Below are 27494 nucleotides of genomic sequence, written 5' to 3' on the forward strand. Positions count from 1 at the left end.
ATTTCCTTGTATTTTCTGTCATTTTTAAACTTTATTTTGTTTAGACAGCTTGTCAAACATGTGTGCAATGCTGGTGAGCAGAAATAAAATTATTCATTTATTGACTCCTAAATCACTGCTTCTCTGTGACTGTGATTAGATCTTACTTATTACTTTTCTTTCATGTTTTTTCACTACTTTGAAACAGCCATCATTTGTTTACAGTATTTAGAGTCATCTTTGGGGGGATGGTTCCAAGCAAGGAATTTTTTTAATGTAAGCTTATATAAGCTCTTATATATACAGAGGCACTGTGTGTGTCTGTGTGTCTGTGTCTGTGTGTGTGTGTAAATATGGACAGATTCGTCTTTAGCTTTGTCCTTAACTTAAACTTCTCAGATTTCTCTGATACAGGTCCTTTTCTTCTTTTCTAAACCATCCCATACACCAAATCAGTCTGTTTTTATAGCCCTTTCCATGTGAGCCAATACCTTATAATTCCCACTGGTAAATCAGTAGGATCTCTGTGAGCCCCAGAAGTCTCAAAATGTTTATTCTTCTTTCTCCTACTTAATTACCATGATTGCCTACATGTCGTTCAGGTATACCAGCCTGCAGGTGCATGGGTTTTATAAAATATAGGAAACAATGCTTGCAAACAAATTATAGAGAATATTGCTAATATCAATGTAGCATGTGCACATGACAGGTTTACTTTGTGTTTGTTAATTTATTTTCTTTTGGTGCTTCGTTTTTCTAAAAAAAAAACAAGCATAGAAACTTTCTATGTTCATTTCAAACCACTCCAACTAATTTAGAACTGTTTGCTATTGGTTATTTAGAAGAATGATTTATGGTCATAACATTTGCAGAAATTTATGATATCATTGGTAAAAATACTTAAAAACATACATTTTAATGTTTAAAATGTTTTTTAAATTTAAATTTAAAAGACACATTTCTCATACATTTTGTGCCAATTAGTGCTGTAGGAGCTTTGTTATTTATGAAGTGAGTCTTTTTTGAGAATCTGTCCTATACTAAACTCTATTCTAGGTACTCTGATTATAACTGTGAATAAAGAACCTGCTGCTATGGAGGTTTCATTATGCTGGGAAGACCAGACAAATAAGGCCAAGTAAACAAAGTATATTATGTGTTTGAAGACAAAAAGTACTATGAAAAATAAAAAAACAGATTGATAGAACAACTATACAAATGATCAGCAAGGAAAATGAGCACTTGAACAACATTCAAACAACTAGAACTACCAGGCACGACCCAACACTTGCAGAGAGTGTATCTCAAGTATGGAGAACACTCTCCAAATTAGACATGTGGTAGGCCATAAAACAAACTAACTGATTAATTTAAAATTAAATTAGCACAGTTTTTTCTCTGGCCATAGTAGAAAAAATTAAAAATCAGTCATAGAAAAAAAGCTTAAATGAGGAGATGAATGCACATGAAAACAGAGTACCCAAAAGGGAGGGTGAGATGTGACTTAAGTGAAGAGAATTTACTCCCCTATGAAAGAGTTGAAATCAGTACTTTAACTAGGCTTTTACCTTAAATCAATGAGAAAAGAAAGGCAAACCCAAATGCAAAGGAAGCAGAAGGAAGGAAATAGTAAACCTTTAAAAAATTAATGGTATGAAACATCAAAACCAGTTCCTTGAAAATAGCAAGAAACATTTAACTAGATTGTGACCAAGAAAAACAGAGATTTACACATTAGAATCTGAAATGAAACAAGACATTACTATCGACTGAACATAAATGAAAAAATTGTGTAAGTACTACGAACATACTACACACTAGTATGTTAAATAACCTTATCAGATAAACATTTCACATGAAGACATAAACTACCGAAGCCAACTGAAGAAGAGACCTGTGACTTGTCAAGAGGTTGAACTGTCAGTCAAATGTGCTTAGGACGTAGGGAGCCCAGGCCCAGATAGTGTCATCACTAGATTCTACCAGACAGTTAAGAGGAATTACCTGCATTCATGGGGAGCACAGGCATAAACTCAGGCATATACTATACACAGAAAAACAAATAAGGAATTCGTACCACTTCTTCATAAACTTAAAAATTTAGAGATGTCAATACCTCTGACTCATTCTAACATCAAAGACATCACAAGACATGAAAACTACAGTCTATACCTTATATAAATATGGATGTAAAACTTCTCAACAAATAGTAACATACAAAATAAATAATATACACAATAACTAAATTATATTTTCACCCTGGGATTACAAGGTAGTTTAACACCCTAAGTCATTTAGTTTAGAAGTAATAGATCAAAACCCAAAACTACATGACTATCTTAGTAGATGTGGTAACAGTATTTGACAGAACCTCATACACCTTCATGACAAAGGCATTCAACAAAACAGGGGAAGAAAGCTTTGCCTAATCCCGATAAGTGGCATCATGTTATATTAGCAGTAAAAGAGTAAATGCTATCCTGTAAGTATCCAAACAAGACCAATGTTCATTCTCAAATTTCTGTTCAACACTGTAGTTAAATCTTTATGACCTCACATTAACACAGGATCATTAAATAAGACATCAAAAACTCAATTAGCAAAAGATAACAGATAAATAGATAAATTAGACAGTATCAAATTAAAATTTTTATACTTTAAAGGACACTGTCAAGAAATCGAAATGATACCTTACAGAATGAGAGAAAAATTTGTAACTCATACATCTGACAAAGGGCTAATTATTTTTAAAAAATCTTAAAATGCAGCAATAAAAGTAACAAAAGTAGGCAAGTAATCAAAATAAGTATTTCCCCAGAGATATACAAGTCACTATTAAGAGAAAAGTTGCTTGATACCACATCTTAGGAAAACATCAGTCAGTATCACAATAAGAATGCTACTGCTTCAAATCCTTTAAATGACCATGAAGGCTGAAAACAACAAGTGGTAGAAATGGTAGAGAACTTGAAACCCGTCTGAACTGCCAACAGGATATAAACCAGTGCAGCTGTTTCAGTAAGCAGTGTAATAGTCAGGCACACTGACCATGTGACCTAGCAGTTCTACCCCTAGGTATATGCCTCAGAGCAGTGAATTCACATACCCACAAAAACACCTGTGTGTCAGTGTTTATACCAACAGTATTATAATAGCCAAAAGGTGGAAACAGTCCATACATCCATCAGTCCCTAAACTGATCAAATATGAGATGTCCATACAGTGAGTACTCATCCAGATCTATGCTTCATGCAACACAGATGAGCCCTAGAAATGGTATGCTAAATGTAAAAAGTCTAAAACTATTTATTATGTTGCCTGTTTATATGAGATTTTTAAATAGGCAAACCTGTAGAGATAGAAGGTAGTTCAGTGGTGGCTTAGGGATGGGGAAATGCAGGATAAGATTCGTAGTTGCTAGCAGGTGTGACGTTCATTTTTGAGTGATAAAGTGTTCTATAGTTGTTTGATGGTGCATATATCTGTAGAGGGGAAAATATTAACTATATTTTAATTGAGTGATTTATTTGATACGTTAATTATATTTCAGTGGAGCTGTTTTTGTGGGCTTTTTCATCATCTGAAATAAAGGGATGTTGGGAAAGTGAGATCACAAGTGATGGGCATGAGATTGGGCTGCATCTTTGCATGGGGGTAGTCTGGAGGGGTAAGCAAGTTAGCCTTGTTGATGTTTGGATACAGGCAGAGCATTTTTAAACAGAGCTGACAGCTGACACAAAGATCCTTAAAATAGGATTGAGACTACATGTGCAGCTAGGGAGTGGTGAACAAGGATTTGGTGTTGCAGACATGGCAGTTCTCTGAATCTCATAGGTCCATGTTTGATGTTGTGAGGTTGCTGACATTTTAAGTACACAGAAATCTGGCTAGAGTGATGCATTTGTGAGTCATCAGCCTGTAGCTGGTATTTAAAGCAGAGACTACAAATAATCACCAAGGAAGTAAGTAGAGGACAAGCAGCAAATCTGTGTTGTTCCCAACTTGGGATGCCTAGCAAGAGAAGGAAGCAAAGGAAACCGGCAAAGATCCATTAGGGAAGAGACAAAGCAAATGACTTGATTAGGAACCTGGTGAAGGAATGTTGAAGGTAGAAGGGTGTAATTCAAGTGGGCAGTCATTGTGGGAACTGCTGAACAGCCTTGGACAATGAGAATTATCATTTGACTTTTATAGCCTTGGGTTATAGGTGACCTAAGAAAACCAGATTTTCTTAAGTGTCAGGGAAAATGCCTAGTTGGGATGGGTTTCACACACAACAGGAATAAGGTTGTAGGCAACCCTCCTGAGGACAGTTTTGCTACAGAGGATTTGGGGGAGGGGTCAGTAACTGATGTGAGAAGTTTGAGCAAATGCCAACACCTCTTGTTTTTTTAATTGGGGAGGAATAATGTTTGTACCTGGATAGGTGGCCTAGAGCATAGATGGAAACTGACTACACAGGAACATTGATGGTTTGCCATCAGCCAGCAGGCAGAGCATGCTGTAGACACTAATAAGTGAAAGATGCAGCAGGAGGAGCCTGTGACACTTAAGAGCTTTTTTATCCTCACACCAACCCTGTGAGTTAGGCACTGTGATGATCCCCATTTATAGATGAGATAACAGAAGCCATGTAAAATTATTCAGACATAAAGATTTGCAATGTATAGAAAACAAACTGCTTCAAGAAGGATGCTGTTAATTCTGATTCTTAACTGGAAAACAACACTTCCATTTCATCCGAAAGGACTAAGATTCTGAGCTGTCTCTTTAGCAATATCCTTGTTTTTTAAATCACCCCACCACCCCTCTACCCTTCCCAGCCTCTGTAAGGGCCAGAAAGCTGTCTAATGCTCTCAGGTCAGTGGTTATCCTGAAGGTGCTGTCCTTGTGAGATCAGTTTCCTAGAGTGAGGCATGCATTCTACCCTTTCCTTCATGGCATTTAGGAGTTTAAAGTTAAAGCCTTCTCTATTTCAAACTGTTACCTCTCTGCTGTTAGCTGATTATAGTCTGTTTCTACCCACTATATCTGCAGCATCCTCCCAGGGAGTCCCAGCACTAATGGAGGCTTTTTTGCCCAACACATTTCCAAGGAAAATCTGAGTTTTAAATAAGCCTAACAAAATGGGCTGAGCACTTGCTAGCTGAGTGAACCTGCAAGAGAGCACTTCTTGCAACTCAGTTTACTCATTCCACAGAAGGGAGGAGGGAGCGATAACTAAAGACAACAAAACAAAACCCACAATATTGTTTTGTGCAACGTTGTGAACTTAAAATATATTTATAATATTGTCTGTAGGTCCTTTCCAGTCTCAGAAAAAGAACTTATTCCACAAAATTGTCAGCAAATATAAGCACAAAAAGGAGAAGCCTAATGTTCCAGAACAAGGTATTGGTGCCTTCCACCCTCCGTTAAGGTTTCTTGGTCACCTCCATTCCAGGGTCCTCCTTGAGCCAAGCTTCTGCGCAGCTCTTTTCCTCCCCTCGGCTTGCTTCCGTGCCATCAGCTCTTGACATGGTGTCTTCATCCTTCCTAGAATGTAGCTATGCAAATCTCCTTCATTTAGATTTCTGCTCAAATCCATTCCTTGTCTCTCTGATCACAGTTCCATATGAAATCCGAAAATGGCTGTTTCTCATTTACATCTGGTACATTTCATAATTTAGTCTTCTGGGCCTCTCAGCCATGTATTTTGTTTGGTTATTTTTATTTTTCTCATATTTGGCAACCTTTCATACATTGACCACATTTTCCTACTTCCTAAAATCCTACAGTTTTATAGTCTTGTGAAAGTCCAACCTCTGTTAATTAGGAATTCTCACAACCTTTTTTTTTTTTTTTTCTCCTACTCTTGAACTGTCACATCTTTTCCCCATCTGTGCTTCATTGTTGGCTGGACCCTTCAATCTGCTTCAGCCACAGAACCATTATTTCCAGAGGACATTAGGAACTTGGGCACTCTATCACCTCGCCCTTCTCTGAACATCCATTGCTATTGTGGGCTTGATGGACCCTTGAACCTCTTCGGGGTTCATCTTAAGATTTCTATTCTCATAACTCAAGACTTCCATTCTTACACACAAAAGATAAGTCCTCACATCTGGCTCAGTACAGCCGTGTGACCTTGGAGGCAGGCTCTCCTAGGTGTCCTGCATGTCAGTGTCACAGCTACCATAAACCTGCTCACCTGAGGCTTATTCGCACCCTTCTTGCATGGCCACATGTGCAGCATGTTAGGCTCTATACTGAGGCTTTCACGCATTGTGTATGGATGTATGTGCTTGTATGTTCCTGTACCTGCAGTCTTTGCTTAAATTTGTTTCATCTCCACATCAACTTCTGGCATTACATATTAATGATCTGCTTTCTTCTGCTTCTAGTGAGTAAACATTATAATGTAGATAAAATATCAGCTTTTGTTATTTCCTTTTATGGGTCTTTAAATTGTCTTGATTGAAGTGGAGATATTGCCTAACATATTTCACAAAAGAGAGAATTTGCTTATTTTTATCCATATCTTATGTAGTATCATTTGTTTAGTTGGCAGATGGTTTGGAGAATAAAGTAATTGAAATTAAATTGTCAAGTCACTTGGACATAGCTATGTTCAGTGCTGTGTAGATCTGTGCTGAGAGTAGAGCTTCATTGTTCTTTTCTGTCTTTGTTTTAGGAAGTGGGGATAAATGGTCACACAAGCAGTTCTTCTTGGATTCCATTCACCCTACAGAAGGTAAAAGAAACAGTGTATTGTTTAATTATACGTGGTCTCAGCTAAAAATGGAATAATTTTATAGTCTATAAAATTCAAAAATCTATGTCAGTTCAACCAACATTAGACATGTTGTTCACATTGAGATTATTTTTTATTTTAAATCAAAAATACTTTTGCTGCTAATCATTAGACAGTATTTTGTGTGGCATTTAGTTTGCTAAAAGGAGATTTGTAGCCTTTAACCCTTTGTGTCTATGGTGCAGTAGCCTAGGAGTCAGGACTGAAAAGTAGGGGTCCTCCTGGCTAACTGGCAGGCTAACAGAAATAATTTCTGACCTAACTGGTATCCTTCACCCATTTTCCAGTACCTCTAAGTATGTTTAAACAGAATTCACCTGAGGCATATGTATAGTTAAACTAGTCATAAGTACTAATACAGATGTCATTTTTACATCTCCCACACCCAACTTATATATAAAACTGTAATGACAGTCATAACTGAACTCTTAGGTGGGTGCTAATTTAATGTGAGTTAAAGTGCCTTCCTTCTCTCCCTCTGCCTGACCCCCCCCCCGACACACAATATGTTCATTATGGATATTTTAAGACTTAACATTTTTAGTAATTAGTTATAAGTTACTTCACTAGAGCCGAAGTGTGTTAGTGCATCTCCGTCCTTGAGAGGTAGAGCTTAGGAGGGAGTTAAATGTTACCCTCAGCTGCGCAGGTTTGAGTCCCAGCTGGCCTACATGAGACCTTATCTCTAAAAAGAAAAAGAAAGTTACTTCATTCGAAAATCAGTGATATATTTGAAATATTCCAGTTAAAGAGCTATATGAAAGTTTTGTTCTCTTTGTATGAACAACTTTGAACCTCTACATAGTAAACCACATAATACAAATGAATAAATTGAGTCACGTATTGCAGTGCGCCTCCGTAATCCAACATTCAGGAGGCAGAAGTGGGATTACTACAACTTTGATAGCCTGAGCTACATTGTGTGATCTAGGCTACCCAGAAATTTGCTTAAGTCTAGGATGGGGGCACTTGATGATTGAATCCAACCCCTCCCCCATCCAGTAATGTATGTGTTCACCCATGGAGGATGGGGCGTAGACACTTGTGCCTGCATGTGCTGAGTGCTCTCAGAGGACAGCAGGTGTCCTACTCCAACACTCTTCACCCTTCAGACAGGGTCTCGTACAGAATCTGGAGCTAGACTGGCAGCCAGCCAGTCCCAGTGACCTTCATGTCTCTGTCTTACACAGCACTGGGGTTACGGGTGCACATAGCCTTTCAAACTAAGACCCTCATGCTTGCCCAGCAAACATTCTTACCCACTGACTCATCTCATCAGCCTCCCAAGCCGATGTCTCTTAACTCCAAACACACTTTTTTCCTTTGCTATAAGGGGGGTGAGGGAACAGGTGACCAAATTTCATATTTGGCCTAAATCACTTAGCAGAATCACACATTTAAAAATATTTATCCAAAATATTAAAGTCTAATTCGGGAATCAAACTGTTTTGATAGGAACCATATTGAGTAAACCACATCTGCTTTTGTCATTTTACTTTTTCTAAAATTCCAGCATGGCATCTGCTTTCTGACCCATTATTTTACATTCACAACTTAAATGGAATACTATTTCAACCTAAGTGCAGGCAAAAATAAAATATGAATTATACTATTTCCAACATTAAATCCTTGTATTTCCTAACTGAAACATCGCTTCTTGTGCATTTTAAAAATATCTTCTACACAGATTTTATAATAATAAGGCACTAATGAACTGTCAGAGGAATCAGAAGGTGTCTGAGCTCATGTTCATGTGAAATGATGTTGTTTTCAATATGTTTTGACCCTACAGAAGTGCAGAGTGCATGTATAGAGTGAAGTGGAAAACTCACTTGCCACAAATTAGGAGACCCATGTCCTCAGACCTGCCACTAATTAGCACTTTTTGGTAGGACAAATTGCTTGCTCTCACTATAATTTACTCTATATTTATACAAAACACATGTAATTCATGTACAAGGCTTGGGAGTGACATACATGGTAATACATAAACTTTAAGTTCCATGTCCCACTTAACACATGGCAGCTTTCCTCTGGTGTCTTATGGGTGTTGTGATACTAGAAGCAGCAGTATCAGCAGCTCTAATGCTGTGCCTTGGGCAGAGGTAGAAAAGGCAATCCATTTTCAATAGGCTATGCATTCCCCAAGGTTTAGTAGAAGTAGAGTTGTTATTGATGACACTTAATTACTTATATATTATTGATGTATGTTGAATGAAACGTTGGAGGCCATGCTCTGAAATGTGTGTATCTTTGACTTACAATGGAGTGCAAATTCATTTTACATGACCAGAAGAACAGAAATCAATTTGTGCATCAGAAAATTCCTAGTAACTTAAGTTGACTTGTTTTGGTTATTTACTTTCATGCAGTCCCCAATACATTTTTTTGTTCCTGTGGAAACTCTATGAACTATCCAGGCCCTTATCTCATCCTGTCTTACACCTATGGCCATTTCACTCCTTCTTAAACTTTGCTTTGCAGGTTGTAACTATAGAAAAGCATGGGATGAAACCATAGTACAGGCTACTTTTAGCATATATCAAAAAGAGGGGGAGCCTAGAAATGGCAAGAGTTCTGGTCAACTGAGAAGACCTACCCTGGCCACTGTTTGTATTTCCATTGAATGTGGTGGATAAAGGTGTTTAATTCAACAATGATGGTATGATGTTAGTTAATACTTAGTGACACTTAGAGGGCTTTTGTTTATTATTATTATTTTATTTGTTATTATTAAATTTTGATAGTAACCCCATTGAATTAAGGAGGGTTTATCAGCCCCAAACACCTGATAAAATATTGAAGATAAACCAAACATTAAAGAGGGAAGAAACCAGGATTCTCTCTACTTAAGCACTTTGGCCATTACTGTTCCATTTTTTCCAGGCAGATCTGTCGACTTTTAGCCCTCATTTGATTCACTGTAATCCCAGCATTCAGGAGAGTAAGGTGGGAGGATTGCCTTGAACTTTTTGGGGGCAGCTTGGACTATATAATAAATACCAAGTCAGCCAGGGCTACACTGCAAAATCTCCATCAGAGTAGTTTCTTTGCAGTGTGCTATACAATTACAGGAGTGAGAGGGGCTGCCTATTGTACAGGTAGCTCTTTAGACGTGATCCATCCACCCAGCCTAACTTGATCTCTTTCCCTAAGTTTGGAACTGTTGCTCTGTAACTCCAGCCGTCTCCCAGGATCATAGATCTCCCAGATCTGGCTCCTTCATTTCATTCTCTCTTCTTTAGTTCAGGGGAGACCAACCAAAGGCAATGAGATTTCAAATGCAGCCATAATGATTTCAATGCAACTTTGACTTTCCCAGTTGGAATGTAAATTCCTGCTTCTAATAGCCTCCTGGGGTGCAGTCCAAGTGCAGGGCTGTTTTCCCAAAGATTCCTCTCCACATTTGGGGAGTAGTTTGGAAAACAAAGCAGCCTCTTACTGCCTTGGTCCTAACGTGGCTCCAGGAGTAAGCTGGCATTATCACCCTCAGATGATGCACTTCACGTGTGCTATGGTTATTGTCGAGTGTGAAAACTAGCCCTGTGGACTTGTTCCAGTGTGCTTGAGTAATTTTGTGTGTTCAGTTAAAAGCCCAAAGAGAAATAACTAATATGCTTTTGGATGTCAAAGCCTTTCTTTTCTCACATTTCCGTTTGTTTGGGTTGGGGAAGAGGGGCTTGATTTCTCCCTGAGCTGTCTTATTTTGTGCCCCACATGCCTTGCCTCTCACTTGTTTTGCTTTGGATTGGTGTGGCTGTATATACTGTTTTGTCATAGACGACTATTTATTGACTCTCCCTTACCTGCCTCAGTTCTTTATCTTAGAGATTCTCCCTGAGGGCTGACCCTTTGCATAAGCCATGATATATGGCTGGATTTTCTGGATTTAATCCCACGTGAAAGCATGAGGCAAAACCCTCAACACTCTGCTCTGTAACTTTCCAACATCATCTTCTTCCATGCCTTTGTCAAGTGTGAATGATCCACGGGGCTCATAATTACTTCAGATCTGATAGTCGGTTTAGATGAAACTTCTGGGTAAACAGTATAACTTCACTCTGGGGCCCTGACACAGACTTCCCATAGGTGACACAAACTTCCTGTTCACCTAGTCTGTAACTTGTTATTTCTTTACCTTCCCCTAATAGGCTGACATCTACAATTGAGTGCTACTGATGCCCTTTCTTTGACTTCCTCCTCCTGTCTGCCTGTGGACCAAATTCTCCTCCCATTCCCGGTCCTTTAGCAACCATGCCTTTGGTTTCTAATGTGTCTCTACCAGGTCATCTGGAAGAGACTTTAAAAACAGCAACTACTTGGTAGAATGTAATTACTTCCATGCTCATCAGTGAAAATCGAGGAAAACAGTGTTAATGCACAAGTGTCCTTCCCACTTGAGATCCTGGAGCTGACTAAAAGGCTTATTTTTCCCTGGCAGAACCCTTATTGTAGACTATGTGGCAAAACCATCCTTTTAGGTCAGAGTGTCTTTAGAGCTAATCTAGCCCAATCTCACATCCTTGCATGGTCCCACAGTTAGCAAACTGCAGTTCATGAGGAGAATCCTGGGGCCTGCGGCTGTCGTTTCTGATACCGTATAGTCTGGAAGTCAGATGACTTCTCACGAACTGTGTGCCCTTTTCTTTTCCGTGGCTCTTTTCCCTCCTGTACAGTGAACTTTTCACCTTTGGAACTGTGCTTTGCCATTCTTATCACACGATCTAGATTTTTTTTTTTTTTTTCAAATAGAAGTAGAAAAGTAAAATTGGTGTGCTTTTGGGAATGGTCCACCAGTAAAGAGGTGAGGAGAGTTCCCTCCAGCTAGAATGACAGGTGAGGGATCTGGATCAGAAAGCAACAAAGCTGAAGCTTATGAATATGCAACGGAGACATTATTTGATGTTCATTGTAAATTCAGGTTTGACTTCCTTAAACTTGACTGAGGCTTTGAGTTTTAAGGTTATATAGTCATTACACTTCTTTGAGATATTTCTAACCAAATTATAGTGTTTTTTAAATTAGAGCTTTTATTTTTTTTTTAATGTTAAATATTTATTACCATTGTCTATGCTAAGAAGCGAAGAACCAATAATCTGAGCCTTAGTGCCTATTATTGAAACTATTTCATCCTTGAGCCTGGGCTAGGTCTAAAATCATATGAAAGCTTTTTTCTGATTGTGGATTCTGTGCTTGAAGTAGTGCTTAGAAGCATTGCTTAATAGGTATTTGGGGGTATTGTTAAATCAGTAATTGCTGCCTTAAGCCTGTCCCCACAGAGTTATGGTGTTGCAATACTGAGATATTGATACAAGGGCAAAGAGAAGTCCATTCTCTATTTCAATATAATTGGAGTGATTTTCCCATGTGTTTGGAGTGTGAGTCAACCTCTTCATTTCAGGTATCTATCAGAGGTGAGGGACCATGATTTACACAGCAAAGTATCTTAATAATTTGTAGTCTTCCTTTCACAAGGCTACATCTAAAATCTCTAAAAATCTAGATTAAATTTTCAATTAGACTTATAGGAGTATTTATATCAGTGAGTATATTTCTCACACCTGGAGCTATTCTTAACAAGATTTTCCTCTTTATCTTGCTCTTTATTTTTATACTGTATTTTAGGGGTTCTTTTGTTTGTTGTTTGGTTGATTGGTTGGTTTTTTCGAGACAGGGTTTCTCAGTGTAGCCCTTTCTGTCCTGGAACCCACTCTGTAGACCAATCTAGCCGCAAATCCAGAGATCTGCCTGCTTCTGCCTCCCAAGTGCTGGGATTAAAGGTGTGCGCCACCATAATTTAACAAAGTCAGTGCCTACCCCCAAATCCATCATCCAATGTATACTCTTTGTTTGGTTTTCATAGATTTTGTCATGTCAAATCTTGATTTCCTGACCTAGTCTTCCCTTTTCTTTATCAGAAATGATTTCTATGCCTACCTTTAGGAGACTTAATGGCCATTAGAACATTTAACATTTTTCCTGCCCAAAACTTTTAGGCCAACCACTGGCATTTGAAAAAAAAAAGTCCCAATCATGAAACTTGATTGCTTTTGTTTTTTAAATCTATCTAAATGTGTGGGTGTTTTACCTGCATGTATGTCTGTGTATCCCATGTGTGTCTAATGTTCACCAAGGCTCAAAGACAGTATTGAATTGCCTGAAACTGGAGTTACTGAGGGTTCGTTATCTACCACATGGGTGCTAGGAATCCAACCTGGGTCCTCAGGAAGAGTGGCCATTGAGCTTAAGAGCTGAGCCATCTCTCCACTCCCATAGTATATTTACCTCTTAATGTTTACTACACTAGTAACTATATGTTTCTTTTTTTTTTATTTCAAAATGAGGGGATGGGAAGGAGGAATGCCTAAGGAAGTAAGTGTGTAAGACAAGTATTCCCATGTAATCAAAACTAACGAAGAAACCTTTAATGACATGCACCTTCATTACTCTGGATGCAAAAGTCACAGAAAATTCAGTCCTGTGTTATTAAGTGATTTATTGGTTTTGCAATTACAGTGCCAAAATGCACTCCCCATGAACTGTGCTTCATTCAATTATCTCATTAAGCATTTTCACCCTGTCCTAGAATTCAGATTTCATTTGTATGCTGATTCCACCAATGTCTGTCCTACCCTCACTGAGAAATCAGTATGCATGAGAAAAGTGTAAGCCTTTCAGTTTTCTTTCCTGCTCAGGCCAGTCTTGTACTTAAAGGTGAATGTCCCAGCTGTAAATGTACATTTAAGAAGCACATATTTAATCCCTGTGTCTTCAAATGACAAGAAACTGTTAGCACCCTGTCCAATTGAACTGGCCCAAAAGAACTCAGAAAGGTGCCCTGATCACACCCAGGACTTGTGATCTCTTGGGATACAGGTGAAAGGTTTACATACATTAACACCTCTACCACACCCAAGCCTGCCAAAGATAGTTGACAGGATAAGAGGGAGCTGGGGGTATAGCTCAGTGGTGGAGTGCTTGCTGGTCAGATGTGATATCCTGGCTGTAATACTTCACACCATAAAGAGAGATAAGGAGATGTATCTGAAACCTATGCAAATTTGAGGAACATATAAATAAGTAGAAAACAAATTGTGGGAATGTTTCACTTCTTTTTTCTGTCAATGTTTTGAAAACTCTTAAGTGTGAATTCTCTATTCAGATAGGTCAGGTAGGTAGAAATACGTCTTTTCCAGAATGGTGCTGATGCTTTGTGGTTTTGTGTATAACTATGCGTTTATCTTATTTCAGCCATATTTTCAGAAGACAAAAACACCACAGAGCCTGCTTATAAGGTTAAAAATGCCCTGTCCATTCCCAACACTGCAGAGCCAGCAGCAATGCAAGAACCTTTGGTGGGCAGCCAAAAGAGAAAAGCAAGGAAAACAAAGATCACACACCTTGTCAGGACTGCAGATGGCCGAGTATCACCAGCAGGAGGTACCTTGGGTAAGGAGATCTTTAGGTCAAGGTTGTGAGAGCCAGCAGGTATCCACCATGGCTGCATTGGCCAGCAAGCGATTATAAGCCAAGTCCCGTTTCTCAATGAAAACCCTGTCTGTTCTGCATCTTTGTATTGGCCTCCACACGTGCTCCATTTCATGCTCTAAAGCCATAGCTGTTTCTCCAAGTGTGTCTAAATCCCTAGAAAGGAGAGGTAATCTTTTGGAGTATTGGCGGCTTTTCCTCAGCATGTCCTGCTCCCCAAACAGTCTTGATTAAGTAAATTCCAGAAGAGCCTAGATTTTGAAAGCTGATAGACGAGTCTGTATAACTTCATGGTGTTCTATTCATGTCAGTACAAGTCGGATTATTAGATATTCAAAGCAATGAATTGGGGAACCTGAAAATATATTTAAAACTTTCTATAGGGCTAATTCAAACCACTAGGGGAGCCCGAGAATGTGTCTGGAAGTCGTGTGTTCTGGTCTAAACAGTAAAATTACCCACTTCCTGTCATAGCTTGTGATCTATTTGTTATTTCCAGTGATTTCTATAACAGAATTTTCTGAAAGGCTCAAAGTAAAGGGTAGGATGGTGACTGAACATCTCCTGAAAATCTTGGGGTACCATGCCAGCTATGCATAGTGATCTTGGTTGTTGCCTCCTAGCAGGTCTAGAATTCCATTTGATCTGATTTGGGTTAATATCAGTGTTTATGCAGATGAATTACTTGCTGAGTTAGAAGTAGAGGGCAGGGGCTCAGTGGTTAAGAGCACCTACTGCTCGTCCAGAGGACCTAGGTTCAAGTCCCAGTACCCATATGGTGGCTCACAACTGCCTGTAACTCCAGTTCCAGGGGACTCGACACCCTCAACAAACATACATTCAGGCAAAACACTAATGCACATAAAATAAAATAAATTAATTAAAAAAAGAAATAGAAGGCAGTTGTTAAATTTGCACTTTTCTTGTGTCTTATATTTTTACATAATTCTTAGAACCATGAGACAGACCTCAAGTTCTAGTTTCACAGCAGAGGGAAACTTTGAAGAGGTAGAATTCTGTGTCTGGGAGGTCAGAGTGAAGACCAATGCCTCAATGTTGGTCCAACAAGTCCTTCCTCTCCTCACTTTCTAATCTAGATTCTGATATGTGACTTTTATTTTTCTTTATTATTGATTAGCTCATATTTTGTTGTATAAAATAGTAGGTGCCATAATGGCATTTTTATCCATGTCTATAATGTGTTTTGATCATATTCAGCTCCCATCACCCTACCTCAAACCCCAACTGGTTCCTTTTCCCAAATGGTCTTTCTACTCTTCATGTGTAACTTTCATTTTATAGATTGTTACATCCTTGTTCATTTATGTCCTCATTCATTCTCATTTGTATGAAAAAGGAGAAATTTTAGGAGAGACTCCCTTTTTACATAGGAAAACAGTATGCCACTTTTATGTCCTAATTATGACAGTTGTATCTTTTATCAGTTGTTTTCTATATTTGAATAATATTAAAAATTCTCTCTCCTACAATGTTTGCATAATGCAGAAAGTGTTCTCCTTTGTCTTTTTATAGGTACCAGAAAGTCCTTTGTCTTTGTTCCATTAGGTCTTTTGAACAAAGCCACAATATGGGAGCTCAGTCTATTCTGCCTGTTAGAATTGCATTAGACCCTAAGCCCTCATTACTGTGACAGTATATGCTATGGCCTCTTGAGACGGGCATAACCATCACAGAAGTCTCTTGGGTTTTATTTTGATCACAGTTCACTTTTTTCCTTCTCACCCCAACACTGACCCATTCTTTGTGAATAAAACACACCTTTTCTTCAGGGTTAGGGCGGCATCAAGAGTAGGAGGTTGCCATCCAGTTTAATGAGAGTGCTTTGTTACCTTGGAGGAAGAGAGTGTGTCAGCTCTGCTACTCAGAGGGTAGCAGAGACGGACAGGAAAGAGAACTCTCCACACTGGCACAGTGCTCTCAGTACCCTGCTCTGAGTGTTCCTCCTGTGATGGATTTCTCCTTTGTTTCAGATGACAAACCAAAGGAGCAACTGCAGAGGAGTCTCCCTAAAGTAACCGAGACATACTGCGGTGATGATTGCCCACACAATACGGTTGAGGAGCCACGGAGCACTACTCCAGAAATGCCTGCTGTGTCTGCATTCTTCAGCCTCGCTGCACTGGCTGAGGTTGCAGCCATGGAGAATGTGCACAGGTGAGTGGCCCAACAGGAGTGAAGGAAGCAGTGTGGAAACCAGCCAACCATTTCAGAAGTGATTGCATTTTACACGCCACCTTCTGGCTTTCATACTGAGTTCAAGGGCACCCGTACTTAGATGAGTTGTTGCAAAGTATATATGTGAATTAACAGTGTGGTGAACAGGAGAGAAAATGGCAACCAAGTATTTTATCTTGAATGCTGTAGTATCCTGTGACTAAGCTTGACTTCTATGAAGTTCCTGTGAGTAGAGAAGCAGTATCATCTACACATTCTGAGTCAGATCTTGAAGCAGAGGTGTGGAGGGAGGACAGTACAGTATCCCGAGCATGATAATTACCCTCTCTCACTCCCAGCATCTGTTCTGTGTAAATTGGGAGTGAGTGGCTATATCTGTTAATTTTCTGTTGCCGTGGTAAAACTCCATGATCAAGACAACTTCTAGCAGTTGGGTTCTAGAAGGAAGGGTTTATGTGGACTTACAGTTCTAGAGGAATAAGAATCCATCACAGTGGGAGTCATGACCACAAGGCCCTGGTGGCAGCTCTGTCTCCTCATGGCCCTTTGCCTGTCAGTTCTGGGGCTCCTCGCAGCAGCCTCCGATGGCTGTCTCCCGGAAGCCACATTCCTTTCCACTTGGGTTCTGCAGCTTCCTGCTGGGGAGTGAGGGCTGACAGACATTGCTGGGAGGTCTGCTAAGCCTGTGAAAGAGATGACGCTTCTCCACTTGCACCTCAGTGGGAACCATAATAAAGGGCTCAGAAAAGACTGCAGGCGCCTCACTGCTGCCAGCCCTCTCTTCTACAGTCAGCTGTGCATCATTGTCCTGCCAGCCAGCCTCCTGTGACTTATCACTTGCACCAGCAGAAAACCCAAGGAAGCCTTTCCACTGTGGGCAAGGCTGCCCTGCCCTCCACAGCCGTGCTTCGAACTCATGGAAATGCTGGTCCCCTCCCGGCTAGGCCGTACTTGCCTTTGTGCATCCCCTGGTGAACCGCTGGTCCTCCTCCTTGTCCCTGCGGTTAGTCCCCTCTCCCAGATGCCTCACTGCTGCAGCTGGCATGCCTCAGGCGCCTGTGTACAGACTGTCCTGAGACTAGCGGCATCTGTAGTTGTAACCATATCTGCTGATGTTACGTCTCCTCCCGCTTTATTTTGAAAACAAAACATTGGCCTTGTTCCTTGTGGCTTAGGTGGCTGCTCCTCTACCAGTAGGTGAATGTATGGCTGCCTGGCTGGCTGTGTAGGCATAGAAAAGACTATGTGGAAGACTTTTCTATACCTTCCCATTAGAAAAAACAGCATCGATTACTAAAGTTATACCATTGGCCTAACAAATGTTAGTGTTCTTTCACTTTTCCCTGTTTTCCGTTCTTCCTTTCCCATTACTTCCTAAAGTTCTTTTCCATCTTTAAATATAATTAGACAATCATAAAGATTACAAACCAGCATTTTAAGTCCACTTTTCTTGAGGAAAGAGCTAAACATACTGGATAGTTAGTACTTGGCAGCAGCCATATTTGAAAGAACAAATCAATACGTCTTGTATATCTTCAAGTGTTCCATGTATCAGAATTATTTTCTTTTTTGGACATCAAGAGGAATATGGGTATAATTAGAAAGCAGGCATGTGCTACATCTTAAAATTGCCACTTTTGTTTATTGAAAGTTTATTGGAAGGAGAAACCTGTGGGAACACTGCTGTCACGTCAGCTGTTTTCCGTGGTATGTTGGGCAGTGCAGGCCAGACCAGCGGCAGCCTGAGTGTGCTCGTCTGGGCACGGCAGGTTTGTTGGTTCACCCCTGGCTTCTTAGGTTGAGAAACTTAGCTGAAAGGACTAAAAATTTTGAATAGGATTTTTATAACCAGGAACTGTATTTTTTACTACCAAACCTACAAAATTGTGAAAGATCAGCTGTGTTTTGGCACAGATTCAATCCTAATAGTGGACATTTCCCTGAGTTCTCCAGCTCTGTCAGGAGCTGTCCCTCTGTGTACTGATTTTGGCCCAAGTATTGGGCTGGATGTTTTTGCCATTTAAAATGCAGTGTCAGTGCTAGATTTCGTCACTGAGAGTCTCTCTCCATGCTCCTGTGAGATGTCACAGAAGGCTTGCACTGCCTCTTGTTGTTTATTTTTGTTCTTCTTGTTGCTGTTGTTGTTCAGTGTGAGTCTCTTTCTCTTCAAGAGAACTGAAGTTTATTATCTACCCTAAGAAATGGGCCTGGAGCTGGGCAGTGGTGGCACACGCCTTTAATCCCAGCACTCAGAAGGCAGAGCTAGGTGGATCTCTGTGAATTGGAGGCCAGCCTGGTCTACAGAGCGAGATCCAGGACAGGCACCAAAACTAAAAAAAAAAAAAAAAAGAAAAAAGAAAAGAAAGAAAAAAGAAATTTTCCTTGAGACTACAAATCAAAATAGGGGAGTTTCCTCTTTGGGCACATTGAGAACAGGAAAGTGTCATTTAAAATCTCCATGAATTAAGAGGAAGGTGTTCCCACAGACCATCACTCTTGGCCAAAAGTTTTCCATGTCCTAAGGAGTTGCTCAGCTCTGTCATTTAGGTTTTTATTTCTACAGAGTGGAAGGCCTTAGCTTTGGAGAGTAAGAAGAAAGTATATTGTTAGGGGGTATGGGGAGGGGCAGTGGATAACTCTTCAGAAAAGGAAAAGAAAGGAGCAAAGTCAAATTCTAAGGACAAAACCAGATTTAATTGACTGAGTAGCTATTAATTTCTGTTGAGTATAACACTGGAACATTCTTACCACCCATTGTCCTTGCTTATCTCAGATTATAGACCCTTAATAAGTGATTTTTCCCCTTTTGTTTTACAGAGGTCAGAGGTCAACTTCGCTCACCCATGATGGACAGCCAAAAGAAATGCCACAGGCTCCTGTACTTATTTCTTGCGCTGACCAGTGAAGCGCCCTTTAATTGTAAAACATTGTGCTTTACCTACTACCCTAGCCTTGTCTTTACCAGGGATGCTGGCGAGTCCACGTGGTGGGAAGTACAGACTGCGGACAAGTGCTTGCTGCCCCACACGGCCCAGAATCACTTGAAGCAGAACTTAGCATTCTGGGACCATTTGTTGTTTCAGAAGCCACAGTTTTTGAGGGCAGTGTTACTGTGTGATACTGAGCAAAAGCAAAGTGATTTGGACCTTTGCTTTGCATGGAAGAAAGGCTTTTGATGGTGACCAGTGATAACTTGGTAAAAGGCTGCCTTTACTGTAGCTCATCCAGCATCTCTTTTACCAACCAGAGAGTGTGAAACTAGTTTCATATATTACCTAGTTATTCTTTCAAAACAAAAAAACCCTGACGCACTGCACTAGTTATTATTAGATATTCTTAGTCTTTTGTACATGAAGATTTAAGTTCTAAGATGGTTTATATAATAGGTTATACCTACATTTATATTGTAGAATAAATATTAAAAAGCCTGTACCAGAGACTCCCAAGCAGCATGGTCAGGCAGACGTACCATTGTTAGCGGTGTATGCTCGGCCTTGTGGTCCATATATTCTGCACTTTTATATTTGCCACCAGAATGGTAGTGGTAGTTTGCTGGCAGAGATGGAGAGAGAGAGAGAGAGAGAGAGAGAGAGAGAGAGAGAGAGAGAGAGAGAGAGAGAGAGATTGATTGATTTTGAGATCGAGAAAGAGACTATTACAATTCTTACAATCTGAATTTTTTCTTAGCCTTGAGTGACCAAGAAGAATTTGCTTGGGGCAAATTGTGGCAAATATTTTCCCAGACAGGGGAAGCATCCTGCAGATTACAGATTACTGATGTTTTCATGCCTTGAGGATTCTTTTATTTTTACACAGGGGTCTAAGTGACCGATGGATCGTTCATACAAACAAACAAAAAAAAGACAAAAATATTATTCAGAAGTGACCTTAGTATTACTTCATTATTCTAAACACATTGAAGATGCTCACTTCACATGGACTTGGAGCTTCAGACCTTTTACATCCATCACAGACAGACTGGACGGGTTGCAATTGCTATGCACGGCCTAATAGGCACCGCAGGTTTTAGGAGCCATTTGGAGTTTGTGTTGTTGAGGAGGTATTGAGTAAACGAGGGGGGAGGTGTTTGAAGTGTGCCTCTCAGTCAGATCCACCTACAAGTTTCTGTTTCCTTTTCATGTTTTGTTGCTTTTAAGCATAAAACCAACCATATGCCAGTGCCAAGTGGATTAACTGGCTTACAACATTCAACATATTGACTTAACCACCTGACGTTCACAGTGTCTTGTTTCCTAGCAACAAATGCAAAGTGATACATCAAAATTAATCTGAGGCTACAGATTTTACAGGGTATTTGTTCCATAGCACAAAGTATTTCCCCACTCTTGAATCACAGCACAAACTACCAAATTTTAATTTTTAGATCCCAGCAATAATTTTTAATAGTTTTCAAACAGGTGGAGTTTTGATAGTCCTAGCTGGAATTTGAAGCTTTTGAATTAGATCTCTAAATGGTGACAGTTTACATGGTTTTATCTAGCTTTCTTATTTATACTTGACTGAATTGTAATGATTTTTTTTTCTAATTGTAATTTGACCTAATAGCCATATAAAATGACTCTATTAATATTGTCTAGGTCTAGCTTCTCATGGTTGTAGATATTACTTCAGTTCCGGTGCTGGAAAATATGTACAACAATACTAACAGAATAGAAAAAGATAGAGGTTTGTTTTGTTTTGTTGTTATCTTTCCAAAGCAGGTAGGGAGGGCAGCAGAGTATTAAAATTGTGTCCTCCAAAACTGATGTTCATTGTGGGGATGGAGGAACCAGGAAAGAGTAAAAAGTAAATCAGTAGGTATAGCTTAACCCCATTCACATAGAAATAAATCAAGTGAATAGCCCCAGATTTTAGAATACTATTTTTACTATAACTGTTTTAATAATATTTTCTAAATTTCAAACAAAAAAAGTGAATGTTTGGAAATTGCTGGGTCCTGATGTTGGTGGCTGTTGGAGTTTTGGACCACTTGTTAGCAGTGATTTTAAACATGATAATTAGCTAAAACCCAAAAATTAATAACAAAAGTAGAAAACCAACAATTGCATTGGTGCAGAACATGCATCTTGACAATGGTACTAACTTGTTATTCTCTAGAATACGTTAGAATAGATCTATTTTTGCCAGAGCACCCTCCTTCAGTCTGCCGAGTACATTTCACTAGAGTCCCTTAAGAGATTGCTGTATATTCCTGAGACCTTTTTTAAAAACGAAGCAAACAAGAGAGAACTTTTTTTCTACGTGGTTAATATCTTACCTGGTCTGCTTTTCCTGAACCCCAGTGGCTTTTCCCTTAGGCAGGGTGGGGATGGGAGGGACTTACTGGATATGACTGTTTTCAGATACTTTAAAACAACAACAAAACCTTTTTGTAGAAGTGCTTAATTTTTAAGTGATTAGGCACCAAGAGTAGCAGAAATCCTGCAAAGCTTTATAGTTCTGAGTGAGGTCTTGATTTCAGTAGCTGTGCTTCTCTTGCCCCGAATCTGCTGGAGAGGGGTGTTGGTATTTTCAGGTAACATTTGTTAGCACAAATCCTTCAGTCCGTTACGTTGTACTCCACTGCATTAGCAGCAGCATCTTCATTTCACTTCTCTCCTTCTGGAAACTGGTATCACTGTATCCATCTGATGTGTACTTACAATCTGCCAGCAAGCACCATCCACACTAACATTTGTCTCATAGCATCCTCAAGAAAACAAGTCGTTGCACCTTATGTATATCTCAAGCAAACCAAAATACAATATTCTGCTTTGTTATATTTTCAATTGTTGTAGCATATCTTTCTGAAACCACTTTGCATTTAGTTGAAATTGTCAGTATTTATGCTTTTAACCTTAATTTCTGGATTCCAACCTGTATATAAATCTCCTTTTGAAAGTTGTCCTTGCCCTTCTCTGCAGTGATGGAGTGGGAGGTTCTGTCTCAGGTGCAGACATAGGACTCTTCCAGTGTTCTGTAGCCTTTTATTTATTTTAGGTATTCTGGTATTTCCAATGTAATTCTGAAGTGTCCAGAGTATATTATAGTAACTAAATCTGCAGCTCTTAAGCTGAGTGAAAGAAAAAATACTGTAAGACATCCTTGAAGTTTTGTTTATTTGGTTACTGTAGATGAGATCAGGGGAAAGGAAAAAAAAAAAGTCCACAGCCACATTGGAAACTATAGGTTCTTGTCCCCAAATTAGGTTAGTCTCAGATGGTGGATCAAAACTCTTCATTCATTCAATCCCCTCCTGAGTGATCTTGTCATTCTGGCAGCCTTTTCCCACAAGTGTTAGAAATTATTTAATTTTATCAGATGTTGCCTGGAAGCCATGCTGAAATAATTCCCATATTATCATTGTTATTCTCCTTCCTGCCTGTACAGTTACTAGGGGAAAATGATGGCAACACTGTATGTGCAAAGGAGCATCTGAACCCGTCGAGATTGGAGTCCAATGTGTTGATTCCCCATTGTTTTCTTAAAGTCAGATGCTTTGCTAAGTCATAAAAAATGTATTTGCACTCTGCAGTCTTTGGCTCAGCGTACGGAAGTGTTTGCACCAATGTAAAATCTCAAGCAAATTATAAATTGCTATGGAACAGACATTAGCTGAAAACTGAATGACATGTTTTGTTTATAGGGTGGGGTGGGGAATACTACATAGCTCTGTTCCAAGCTTGGCATTTGATGTTAATGTGAAGCAGTGGGACCATGCTGCCTGCTAAACTACTGTATGTGTCCTAAGTGTTCTGAAGACCAGCAGCTGGAGGCTGGAGGACAGCACCCATTCAACGAGGAGAAGCACCACCGCCGCTTCCTCGGGGAGAGGAAGGAAATCAGGGGAGGCCTGGCATTACCACTTGTAAGGGAAATGTTGGGGTGTACATGATGCTGTTGAGATTCACCTTTGATTGCACTGCTCCACAGAGCCCTCAGATAAGGCCAATCCTCATGGGCTACCTCGGCTTCCAAAGTTATTTCAGTAAGTCTGTCTTTCGCTTCTACCTTCAGTGCCACGATTTTCCACTGCAGTGTTTGGACTTCACAAACCGGCTTCTCCAGAGAGAACATCCTCTTGTTGAAATGAGCAGTAGGAGCAAGTGCTTATCACCTTTGACCTGTTCAAGTGTTTGGAGTGACTGCTAGGTGGAAATTGAATTTAGTTTCTCCCCACACATCCTTGTCTTGCACTTTATGCAAAGTGTACTAATTGCTAATTAGATGTTTCTGTTTATACAGGCATTCCCAAAGAGTTAGACTGGACTTGGTTTTATTTGAGTTTGGGGATTGTTAAAGTCTTACTTAGATTAACTAACAACATGTGTGTAATGAAAACAGAAGCAGCTGTGTAGTTCACGGAACCATGAATCTGTTTGATGGACTACTTTGCTTGTGTTTGGAAGCGATAGCTTCGTTCGTTCATACTCTATGCTGAAGGACTGTCCTTCACAGTGGGGACGTTATTACCTTCTTACATTTCAGAACAAAGAGGCAACAGAAGTGAATGACATCCGTTTGACTTCTTTGTGTATCTGCACCTCTCTGTGCTACCCCTTCCTTCAAATATATTACTATACATTATGAGGAGGGGCAAGTTTCCTCTTTTGACCAAATTCTATCTGTGGTGGTGTGATTTTTACTGATAAAGTCACAGGAGGAACTTTGTAGTTCAAAGTTCTGTGGCCTTTGTTTTGTTTTGCTTTGGTTTTTTTTGTTTGTTTGTTTGTTTGATTGATTGATTTTTTTTTTCTTGGCAGACAGTGGTCAGACTGATCATGCCTTCAAATTGATTTTCATGCACAGAACTAGTTTTTGTGAACATTACTACTACTTCCAAAGATTTTCTGATAACTTGGGCCAGAACTGGTGACTGGGTAACAAGGATCTGATCGAATGCCTCCAAACCCACCCACAACACGAATCTTACCTCACAAGCTCTAACCTAAATCATAGAGACACTCATGTTCCATGGAATGTCACTGACTTCTCTGTTGCTCGCCAGAAGGTGTTGCTCTTGTCTCCTGACTCCTCACGTTAGTGCCTCGGCTCTTGGAGCAGCAGAACCTAGGGTCGGGAAGCCTGGGGACCTTGAGCTTAGTGATTGCTCAACCACATTTTCATGTCATTAGCACTAAGCAAGCCTCTGACTCTCAGGAATTTGTCAAAAGGTTGATGAAACCTCCTGAGAGTCCACACACCAGGTTATACCCTGGTTGTCATAGGTTTGAATTGCTTATTTACATGTCATAAATTAACCACAGCTTCAGTTGACCCCAGGTCTTTAGTCTGTTGACAGTTTCAGCATGACTGATTCGCTCATTTTGTTTTATTTTTATTTTTATTTTATTTTATTTTATTTTGCTTTGGAAATTGGCTTGGTTCTCTTTAGAGTTGGTGTAAACATGCCATGTAATAAATGATTTCCAGTTAATGGTACAACAGAATTATTGCTTTCTTAGATGTATGTGTAGTAAAAGTCAATATACACATTTATATAATTTCTTCAAAATCTTATACCTAATTTGATATTTCTAAAAATTGCACATGTAAGTCATGTGTATAACATGCTAAAGTACTTTAACTGTGATCTTAAAACAATAAAAATATTTAATAAAAATTTGAAATATTTTAAAGATATTATTCAAATACATTTCTTTATGTTCACACTACCAACCATAGAGTATGTGCCTTCAGTGTACCATGTCCACTAAAAAACGGTAGAGAAAATAATAAAGGATTCTTCAACTATTGCAGAACATCGGTTAATGGTTTCCCCTGACTGACCCTGTGTTCACCTGAGACTGACCCTTGTCTGAGGAGTGCTGACTGCTCTCCCCTCATGTGGAGGGTGGAAGGTGAAAGGGAGGCCAATGGAAGACAGAAGATTCACTTCAAGCTGCTATTTGGGATGAGAACTATTAGGGGAGCTTGACATACTCTTGCCTTGGATTCTGTCTAATAAAACTGTGTGAGTTACATCATGTAGGCAATAGCCACCCATAAAAGCTCAGACCTCAAACTGAATAAGTAGAGTATTCCTGAACTTTGTCTTATTTAAAAGTCCTTTGGAGCTGGATGTGGTGGTGCTCACCTTTATTCCAGCACTTGGGAGGCGGGGGAAGGCAGGCAATCTAACTTTCAGGCCAGATCCAACCAGCCAGGGATATATAATGAGACCCTGTCTCAAATACAAAATCCCAAATGACAAAAGTCCTACAGAAACCAGATCAACATAGATGTGTAATAACACATATTTGGTCCCAAGTTCTGGACCACCACCTACTTACCATTGGGTTTTGAACTTCCCTTAATCACTTGATGAGAGTGATTGTGTGCTACCTACCATTGCTTTGGGGGATAGAAGATGTTGGTGTGGTGTCTTTAATATAAATGTGCATTAAGTGCTCTTTATTCCATGTCCAAGTTAGCATGGTTCGTGAGTGCATTCAAAGGATACTGAGAAGCCACACATGGTTGCATACAATGTGATCCCTGCACTCTGGCAGGAAAATTGAGAAATTCATGTTAGCTTGACAGTATGTCAAGTTAAGTTGTTCTGGGAGATTTGATGATGTGAAAACTTTAAATGGGTTAAATTCCTATCTGTTCAAACTTCAGTGTGTAAAATGTTTTCTGTAAAATTACCTAGTGAATTACCAAAGTCACTCCATTCTTTCTTCCCATTACTGAGAATAAAAGCAGCAGAGGGAGGCTGGTGAAAGAGGGGCTCCTTGCTAAAGATACAAATTCTGCTAGGAAGAAGTGACAGTGTATGCATATGTGTAATTATACAGTGTTACATGTATCAATACTGATGCATCCTTTTAAATAGAATGTGAAAACTCTCGCAAGGAAGAAAGTTATTAACAGTTAAGTGAGGTAAAGCCAACATGACTGACTTCATACACACTGAAAAGATGCTAGAAAAGAAATTGTCATTTATATCAAACCCTTTTGCTTTGTTGGAATTACACAATTTCAGTACATGCAAAAGCAAAGAGTTTGTGTTTTATATCTGGGCACCCATCACTTTTCAGCCACTCTTCAGATAACAGTATTTCCTCAGTCCCTGTTTTATCTGTGTGCCACTCATTGTCTCCACATCATATTCCATCACTAGGTGACATACGTGTGCTAGAAATATTCCATCTGAACATTTCAGACAAAGACTTTGAAATGGTTGGTGTACATTTACTTTGTGTTGTTTCAGTTTCAAAATTTGTCCAAAGTAAAAAATCCATGAGGCCAAAGCATGGACATTCTGGAATGGAGTTATTTCGAATTACAGAAAAACTGTTAAGCTTGGGTAATAGCTATTTACCTCTCTGATCCACAATCTCAAAATAGATTTTTAACTTTACTGGTCACAGAGAACCCTTTCTAAGAGGTCTTTGAGTGTGAGTGTGTATGGGGGGGGGGGAGCGGGGGAGTCTTATCCTGTGCTTTTCTCCAGATGGATTTGGAAAGCCCAAGGGCTAAAACTTTAAAATGTCCATGTTAATCATATGTCTAAGCCCCTCTACCAGCTTCATTCTTCCTGTCTTTCTCTCACACTGCCCTTCAGTCTTCCAGGGAGTATGGAGATACTTTAGGTGTGCTCTGAAAGACAAATTTCCAGAGATTTAGACTCTGAACATTCTGATCAGCATGCTGGAAATTAAAACACCGAATGAAATCTCAGTCTCAAAAAAAAAAGTTGTAAATTTGTGTGTGACTTGCCCGGTTTGGAGATCTTTTACCCTAAAGGGTTTTGCAACAGGTATTATTGCAGGGTTGTACATAAGAGAAAAATGTGAGGGTTGAACGTCTCTAAAAAGTGATGGAGAATGAAGGAAAAGGAAAATTCATGTAAACAGGTCTTAGATGATTTTATATGTATATATATACATACATACATACACACACACAAATGCATTAAAGGCAGCATGGAATGTGTTCAAGAAATATTCTCAGATAAATTTTTTCTGATGGTATCAGTGGATCTTATGAATGGCCAACTGAACAGGCATGGGCTCTTCCAGAAATAAGCATG

At 39.5% G+C, this 27494-nt stretch overlaps 1 protein-coding gene across 9 annotated transcripts in view; it reads left to right on the forward strand.

Moving 5' to 3' along the window:
* Positions 1-25095, forward strand: part of Bbx (BBX high mobility group box domain containing) — a 246912-nt gene extending 221817 nt beyond the window's left edge. For 7 of the 9 annotated variants that reach the window (XM_028867474.2, XM_037209719.1, XM_028867475.2 and 4 more), the window contains 5 exons: positions 5281-5370; positions 6653-6712; positions 14024-14221; positions 16252-16435; positions 19274-25095. In XM_028867474.2, the coding sequence (XP_028723307.1) occupies positions 5281-5370; positions 6653-6712; positions 14024-14221; positions 16252-16435; positions 19274-19361 (620 nt within the window). In that variant the 3' untranslated portion in view covers positions 19362-25095. The remainder of the gene's footprint in view (positions 1-5280; positions 5371-6652; positions 6713-14023; positions 14222-16251; positions 16436-19273) is intronic. The other 2 variants (XM_028867477.2, XM_037209718.1) reach the window with 2 other exon arrangements.
* Positions 25096-27494: the final 2399 nt, after the last annotated feature.

This window comes from Peromyscus leucopus, chromosome 12 (assembly GCF_004664715.2).
Source record: "Peromyscus leucopus breed LL Stock chromosome 12, UCI_PerLeu_2.1, whole genome shotgun sequence".
NCBI lineage: Eukaryota > Metazoa > Chordata > Mammalia > Rodentia > Cricetidae > Peromyscus > Peromyscus leucopus.